Source organism: Pyxicephalus adspersus, chromosome 11, assembly GCF_032062135.1.
Source record: "Pyxicephalus adspersus chromosome 11, UCB_Pads_2.0, whole genome shotgun sequence".
NCBI lineage: Eukaryota > Metazoa > Chordata > Amphibia > Anura > Pyxicephalidae > Pyxicephalus > Pyxicephalus adspersus.
In genome coordinates this window covers 45760324-45769368 of record NC_092868.1, presented here as the reverse complement: position 1 = coordinate 45769368, position 9045 = coordinate 45760324, and the positions used below count along the sequence as shown (strand labels likewise).

At 41.1% G+C, this 9045-nt stretch overlaps 1 protein-coding gene across 2 annotated transcripts in view; it reads left to right on the top strand.

Annotated features, from left to right (window-relative positions):
• PPIH (peptidylprolyl isomerase H) overlaps positions 1-7545 on the top strand; it is a 25987-nt gene extending 18442 nt beyond the window's left edge. Inside the window, exons 9-10 of one of the 2 annotated variants that reach the window (XM_072426345.1) lie at positions 1329-1403; positions 7101-7545. In XM_072426345.1, coding sequence (XP_072282446.1) covers positions 1329-1397 — 69 coding nt within the window. In that variant the 3' untranslated portion in view covers positions 1398-1403; positions 7101-7545. Of the gene's footprint in view, positions 1-1328; positions 1404-1720; positions 2331-7100 lie in introns of those variants that run through there. The other variant, XM_072426344.1, reaches the window with a different exon arrangement.
• Positions 7546-9045: the final 1500 nt, after the last annotated feature.

The following is a 9045-nucleotide window of genomic DNA, read 5'->3' as shown; positions in this document are numbered from 1 at the left end:
CAGACGCGTAAACGAGGAGGCTCTACTGCGCAGACGCGTAAACGAGGAGGTTCTACTGCGCAGACGCGTAAACGAGGAGGCTCTACTGCGCAGACACCTAAGGAGAAGGCTTCTAAACACGGGAGCTGTGCAAACACATGAAGCTACTGAACAAGGAGTCTGTTTTTCACATGATAATGCACCATAAGTAAAATCTGTGCTTTTGGTGGCTTGACCTCTTTGCAAAGATATGACCTTACGCACTCTAGCCATCCTTGCGTTGTACCTTTCATCTTTGATGGGACACTTGCCACATTAGGAGATATCCTGCTGGGGGGATACATTTATTGGCCACAACAATGGGTATCATCCTGTGATCATAATAAAACACAGCCTCCAACTTATTCCCTTCAGCCATGCTTCTGTTGCAGTATCTACAGACATAAAGCAGGCTGTATTCTGGAAAGAATTTTGCAAAGATCCAAGCAGTCTACATAGTGACCAAAGTCTTATGCCCCATTTTTCCCCAAACCACTTCTAATACCAATGCTTTTAATGCAGAAATGCAGTGCAGTGTTCTGCAAATAATCCATTTCCACTGGGCTTTGAAATTATCAACATGTTTTTGTGAAACTACAGGGTACAGGTCACCTGCTCTCTGGCAAGCATCCATCTCCCACACTAATGATAGCTTAGCAGAAAAAGAGTGATAGATTTAGCTTAAGTGCTGAGCGCATGGAGCTTCTTTCGTCCTTGTATCGTGGTAACTGGCATGTTGGAATATTCTTGCGTATCTGTAACTGACAATGGCAATGAAGAGGGGAAAATTGATTAAAACTGCATTCCATGCAAATATTACCACCCTTATTTAAATTAGTTGTTCATTAAATGGCAGACAATAGCTTTGTTTATTTTCTAAATAAATGTGGAAGAACTCTGTTTAAAGCAAATGTCATAAAATGAGATTCTCCTTACATTGCTCCCCCCCCCCCCCCTTCTACCTGTAAAAAAAAGTTTTTTGTTTTTTTTAAATACTTAGTATTTCCGGTGTTGTGTTCCACCCAGCTTTCTCATTCTTCACCTAGGCTAGAATGATGTGGTCCACAGCCAACCCTCTGTTGGAATGCCCCTGCACAAGAAGAATGTTAAGGAGTTAAATTCTTGTATATTCTTTGCGTTGTCAGTTTGTAGACTTTGGTTCAAGGAAGTGTAATAATTATTCAGCACTCCCTTACTAGCTAACAATACCAAAAGTGATAAGGCACACTATTATGGACTTGTGAATATTGTGAATAGTACATTGTATATATCAGAATATAGTTCACACATAATTCTCTTCTTCCTCCTAGAATGTACCAACAGGCCCCAATAATAAGCCCAAACTGCCAGTGGTCATTGCTCAGTGTGGAGAAATGTAATTACAGGTGAGTGCTGCAATTAAAGATTATGTGAAACCTAAAAAAATGTTTATTTCCTGACGAATAAACCACCAAAAGTGTTTTGTTATATCTGTGTAATAAAATACCTGTACTCTTGCAAGATACACTACTGTGCATTAGTAAATCATGTATATAAGGTTGTCCAGCTAGCTTTGCAGAGACTTGCTTTAAACCTTTGTGGTACCAGAGCCCTTGATTTCTGTGGCTCATACATTCTGATGAAATTTGGGTAAACATGACCTGTATGTTCCTTCCACAAGCCTCATTGCAGTAATTATTCACCTTGTCATTTCCTTTTCTAGATGTCCTTCCCCGGGTTTTCCACTTACCCCTTTCGCAAAATGATGGAGAGAGACGTCATACATTGACATGTAATATACAATTGTATGCAATGGGGTCCTTTTTTCTACATAGATGTTTTAACAACGTGGACTACAAATTAAAGAACAGTGGGGTGTTTCAAACAAGCTTTCTAGGTAAGGAAACCTGCACTGGGAGAAATATTCTAGCTGCTATTGATGTCCTCTAGAAATGCTAGTTACCTAGCAGCCTCTATACCTTCTGTTGTGTATGCAAAAAACCATCAGTTGAATGCGCAAATCAAGAATCAAAAAGCCAAAAGTCAACAATACGGAACTCCTAATACTTTAAATGTTTGTGTTCATTACCTTCTGATTTACTGAGCCAGGAAAAGCATGCACCCTTAGTAATCAGTAGCTTTTGATTACTGTTTCATAAAGCATAAAAGGAAGTGGATTAGTAGAGCAGCCAGGCATCGCGCATTCATGAGAGTTCATCAATGGCAGCCTGTCTTCCTCAGTGCAGGTTTCCACTCCTGACAAATATAATTGTTTTGTTATAATGTTAACATCATTTTTTACATTTTTATTTTCTAATAAAATCAAAAATACATTCTGTGTCTTAAGGGAAAAATTTTGTATGGAAGAATGCAAAAATATTAAGGCCTTATTCATACAAACATTAGGTCAACTTTGGACAGTTAACATTTTCTGCCATGTTTTCCCTCTCTTCATGTCTTTGTGACACTCATACCAGAAAAGGGGGTGGGATTGTTACCGGGACAGAAAGAAAGGGCCTACAAGGGTCACTTGGTAAACATTTCTGGTACCCACCCATTACCCCTCCACCACTCTACACTGGGTTTAAAAGTTTGCATCAGATGTACAGTTCAGTTCACATTATCATGTTCTGTAGGTATGAGTTGGTAAATGGGCCCCATATTTTTCCCAATGATAGTCCCTTTAAAGCGACTGTGTTGCTCATTATTGTAATCACTACAATAGCCTGCATTTTCTGTGCTACTCTAATATACCTTTCCTGTATGGTGTCATCACCAGGTTACGTTCTACGTTGGCCAGTGACAGAACTTACACACAGTTGATGTCACCAATTCCTTTTATGTGGGGACCTAACAAATGGCCCTCAGGCCTAAGCATTGGAAGTCATATGTTTGTCCATACCCAAATGCAGTATAGATTTGCAACAGGGTGAGAAATGTGGGTCAAAGGGTGGACTAGTAAGAGACTCTACCATTGTTCCCTGAATGGCCAAAGTGACATACTCTTTTTAATGCAAACCTTTCACTTTCCCCTATATTAGTAAAACCCAGGCTTACTTTAGATGGCACAGTACTCAACCAGGAGCCACATTGGTGGTTAGCTCAATAAATGGGTACAGTAGTGGGCCATTGCCTTGCTGCCATGTCCTGTATTGCCTCCCCTTTCATGTTAGGTTTTTGGACTTAATTGATCCTTGGTAGGATTTAATTTGTTTTTTAACATCATAAACATGTGCAGAAAAGAAATCAAAGTCTGCCCAAGTGGCTGGCATTGGAGACATTGAGGACACCTCACATTTCTCCAATTCCTGTGTGTTTGAGTTAATGCACACCGTGTCACACGTTAACATGTGCTGCATCAATGCAGCATATTCATTTTTACATAGGCAGACCAAAGAAACATATGCAATATTTTTTTTGCAATGCAGAGCACCTCAAAGCAGAGAGTGGGTTGCAAAGTATGTGCATCAGAGCTGCATTTCCTTGTTGTTGTAGTGCCATGCAGAATGAATGATACTACAACGTGCAATGCACCCTATTACAAAGATGTGCTTCAACCCTAAAGCTTCCTGAATATGAGCTGTGGACTCTTTATGCTTCAGCAATCTTCTGTTTACATAGCCTACTTGGCTGGCCTGCCAGAAGACACCTCTACAAGAGGGTGGGGCAAGAGCTGGCCTAAGCTTGGTCTGTTTGTTTCCTATGCGTGCCTGTGTGACATGTGATTTGTGTTTACACTTTCATGCTGTGTAGGTAATATTCTGGTTTCTTGGGCTACCGTACTTTGTCATTACTTGCAGTCCACCATTCTCTCTGTAAACAGCAAGGAGAGGGAACCTGACTGAAGTATAGCAGCACTGATGTAATGTGATAGGACATGCACATTTTTAATGCAGATAGGTGTCACAGTGAATGGGAAGGTGATATGCTAATGCCATGATTGTTTCTGTACATTCAATTGTTCATGATTACCACATTTCCTATGTTATCTGATAATTGGCCAGCTATGTTGGTAAATATCCTGATAGCTTTTGTTATGCAGTTTAGTCATTCTGCAAATGGTGGTTGTCTGGATGCTTCTTAATGCTTTGAGCTCTATTTATAAAATGGGGAATCTGACATTCCTTCAAAAATTGGTGGGAATCAAGTACTGCCATTGAGACACACAGACCTGGAAGATTCCCATGAGGAAATGTTGGTGGGAATGCCGGACTTGACAGTGACTTGAGACACTTGACTTGAGTCACTGACCAAACATACAAATCAAAAAAGACAGTGAAGTCAGAACTCCTGATCTGCATACTTGTTTCAAGTCACTGATGGGAAAGGTATAAAAGCCAGGAATCTGGTATTCCAGGATGCCTGTAGGCATGGAACAACTAAATCCCATCCTGATCATTACTCTTCTCCCTGCAATAAACAGTAGAAGCTGTGTCTGCTTGTGGTGCTCATCTGCTCTCTCTCCAGTAAGTTGGCAGTTCTTTTTGTTTTTCCTTTTCTAACATCTACTAGCAGGTTTAACCTCCCTGGCGATGTTCCCGAGTGTGGCTCAGGGGTAATTTTCCGTACCAAAAGCGGTAACCCCGAGCCACATTCAGACCTACCTGGTCCCCACAAGCCAGCGATGTCCACCCGGCATTTGTCCCCTGGCCTCACGTCCCTGGCATGATCAATGGGACTTGTGAGCATGCAGGGGCGGTGCACCAGGGTGCGTGACCGGGTGGGAAATTTAAACAGAAAGGAACCCCTTTGACATTTAACATTACTGATATAATCACACTGCCAGGGAGGTTAAAGAAGAAATCTACAGTCATGGTCAAAAATATTAGCACCTTTGCATTTATGTCAGAAAATGCACCACCTCTCCCAGAAAATTGTTGCAATTGCATATTTTTTGGTATTGTCATGTTTGTTTCTTTTGTTTGCACTGGAAAAACACAAAAAAGCAGAAAGAAAAATCTGAGACATTCCGCACAAAATGTCAAAATTGGCCTGGACAAAATTATTGGCACCCTCAACTTAATACTTGCTAGCACAACCTTTGAAAGAAATAACTACCGGTAATGTTAACAATCAATGAGTCTTTTACATTTCTCTACTGGAATTTTGGACCACTCTTCCTTTGCCAGATGCTCCAGATCTCTTAGATTTGAAGGGTTCCTTCTCCCAACTGCGGTTTTTCTATCTCTCCACAGGCGCTCTAAGGGATTTAGATCTTGACTCTAGACTTGGCCACTTCAGAACTCTCCATTGTTTTGTTTAAAACCATTTCTGGGTGCTGTTTGAAGTATGCTTTAGGTCATTGTCCTGCTGTAAGACCCATGACCTCCGACTGGGACCCAGCTTTTTGACACTTGGACCCTACATTGCGCCCCAGAAACCTTTGATAGTCTTCAGATTTTATAATACCATGCAAACAGTCAAGACTACCAGTGCCTGAAGCAGCAAAGCAACCCCAAAATATTAGTGAACCTCCTCCATGTTTTGTTGTAGGGAATGTGTTCTTTTCTTTTTGTCTCATCTGCCCTGAAGACAGTGGAAGCCTTCTGGGAGCATGTCCTCTGGACAGATGAGACAAGGATACAGCTTTTTGGTAACGCACATCCTTCGACTGTTTACAGAAAACAAAAAGATGCCTTCAAAGAAAAGAACACGATCCCTACAGTCAAACATGGAGGAGGTTCAGTGTTGTGGCTCCTGACATCACACCTACAATGGTCTTCACACTATGCATTGTTATGTCTTTTAGAGACAACCAAGCCACTAGTATTTCTCCCTTTGTATAGTTTTTTTTAATGTTACCATGTCAGACATAAAAGCCCAAGGAGGGGGGTTATTGTCTAGAGATGTCACAAGACTTTCTTCAGCTCAGATAGCATGCTAAACACTTTCTATACTCTTGAACTGAGGTCTGTACATGTAGGGAGTAACTTGTCACATAAACACATAAACAAAACAGCATGCTTCCTCTAACAGGGTGTGGTGGTATTTGCAGAAAGAGGTGGAGCCAAAGGGTGTCACGTGCCTAAGGCAACATGATGTATAGTTCTGTTTCTAATGATAAAAATAGTAAATAAGTTTGGTGAATGAAGTCACCAATGTAAATTAAGTCAGCAGCTCTGCCAGCTCCAGACACAGCAACGAGACTGTAGATAGATTATATTTGGAGCTTTGCTATTAGAGACTATGGGACAGATATAGTTAAGAAAAAATTAGGCTGCGATAGATACCCAATCACGTGCAAAGAACTCTAATGGGAAATAAAATAGATATATTCGTAAAGTTAGAGAGTGTCACCTTATTCACTTAGTAAACTTCCCATACAAAGGGAACAGCTGGTAAATCTTTAGTAAATAAAAGTAAATATAACCGACTGTTGATCCAGGGAACATCACATTGCCTCATGGAATCAGGAAGGAATTTTTTTCCCCTGTTGGAACAAAATATACCAGGTTTTTTACCTTCCTCTGGATCAACTATGTCCATAGAGTTTTATATCTGCAATATGTTTATTTCCCCAGGGGTTGAACTTAATGGACTTTAATGTCTTTTTCAACCTGTAAATCACCCCAAAAAAAAGTCTGTTTTTTTATATCATAAAGGGATAAGTTGGCAGTTCTAATAGGAGCTCTGACATGATTGGTTGCACAAAGAAAAAGCCAGATTTTATAAATGAACAGTTTCTGTTGTATCTCATTTTTTAATGATCTGTGATCATTTTAATGAATAATATGTTATCCTCAATTCTCAGTCATATCCTGCACAATGCTACGCACTCTGTATATAGTTCCACATTCACCAATATATCTTGTAGATGCACATTTGAATCGTGATTACAGCAGGAACATTGTGTGTGACACACATTGCACAGGTTGCCTTTTTTCCACTGGGGGAGCTCAATGAATAGATCTGCTTCCACCGCATTTCTCATACGATAATACCGGTTTGGTGACTTCATAAGAAGATACGGGGTAATTCAGGAGTGGGTGCTGTCTCTGCGTGATTGCAAGAGGCGTGGTGGTGATTCATGGACTGAAATGCCCATCCTGTAATATGTACAGCTGCTGCTTTACTAATCAGTTTGCTTTTTTTTATTCTGACAGAATGTCCACCTTCTGCTGCTAAAACGATGAACAGGTGCTGCTACTTGTCTAGAAGTGTGTGCAGCGACGGGACAAGGTCCTTGAGCACCTAAGGCAGAAAAGGCCAAAGTGCGCCACTCCCATGATCGTGGAAGTATTTCAACAGCATAGGTTGCAGGTCCTGCCTATTTGCATCCCTTCCTGTGTTTGCGAAAGCATTACGTGCACATAAAGTGGATGAAATTCCTTTTCACCTATTCTGGAAAATATTTAAATGAAAGCTTCTGAGCCCATCATTCAGCTTTGTGTGCTTTAAGAGTATTACAACCATGCAATAGCAAAAGGGACTTAAAAATACCATGATTGTTGTGCAGCACCCCACTAACAATCTTTTGTTTCATTAATGGGAAGTTACCTTGTCTACTGTGAAAATTACTCCATAAAAAATGTTTTTCTTGCAATATAACCCAATAGAGATTTAAACCAGCTGAAAAATTCAGGTGCATCAAAATATAATAGGTGCAAAGTCCTGCAATTCACTTTCTTTAGAAAGCTGCCACAGCTTGAGGAAAAGCCTGTGCCTGCAAGAAAAACTTGTTTTTTTTTTTTGAACCGGTGGTCTCCCCTGCACAAGTCTGCCATGCCCCCTGCTATATCAATCAGGCTATAGCCCAACAATAAACAAACCTCATGCTTCCTACTGATTGGAGTGAGCACTAGCTCCCCAAGAACTAAATTGTCCTGTATGAGTTCCAACATTTAGTGTTACAGTTGACACTAATACCATATGTAATATGGTTCAGAGTGAAATGCATAATGCTGTCAATCTAACATTAGGAGTTTTGCTTCCAAGAGCATAGAACAGAGAGAGATGAAATCTTCTAGAAGGCTGGTGGTGGTGACCAAACTGTATTCCTCAACTAAGAAAGAAGAAAATTGAGGTCATTGACCGGGCTGTGTTGGGTATTTGACTTGCTGGAAAGAACAACAAATTTGTTGGCATAAATTATAGATCACATAAATGTATATTGATAGTATACTGATCAGCTAATATGTTAAATCCACCTGTCTAACATTGTTTAAGTCACCTTTCTGTGACCAAAACAGCTCTGACCCATTGAGGCATGGACACCACAAGACCTCTTAAGGTCTCCTTTGGTATTGTGCACCAAGATGTTAGCAATCACACTGCCTCCATTGATTTGCCTTCTTCCCATAGTGTATCCTCCTGCCAACTTCCTTCACTAAACCAAATGAACAGCTTTTTTAACCACGTGTGTGATTGCTCCAGGCAACAAAGCTGACCTGTAAAGCCAGCACTAGCCTTAAGCTACGTACACATGTCCAATAATCGGTTCAGGGCTGATATCAGACAAGAATCTGGTGCGTGTACAGCGCCCCATCGACCGAACGACCGTCCTGGCGGATCCACGGATAATGGACGACGAACGATTGTAATGGAAGTGAAGGGTAAGAGCCCGCAGCAGGGTGCTGCTAGTCGTTCTCCCCTTTCCATAGAGCAGAACGATGCTGTATGTACAGCACTTGTTCATGCATCGTGCAGTCCTTAGTCTTTGGAAAGGATTGTGAATGATCCTTTCCAACGACAATAATTGCACGTGTGTACCCAGCTTTAGCTGGCAGGGAAACCCAGCAATCCCAGTTTACTTTGGCTGTGCCGGGGATGAATGAACTCCCGGAGGCCTGTGCGGGAGTTACATCATCCCAGCATGGCTAATCAGGATGGTTGAAGATTGTCTTCCTCCTGGAGGAGGAAGAGAGCTGCACCTAATGCAACAGAATGCAGGTTTTACTAGGTATGTTGGATCACTCAGGTTCTTCCTTGATAGTCTATCTTTTCCAGTTTTGGAAAACTTTAATAAACCAGGCCCAATGAGCCTTTCCAGTAGAACTACACATACAGCAACATATAACATGATGGGGGTTTTATTCATTTCCTACTCTA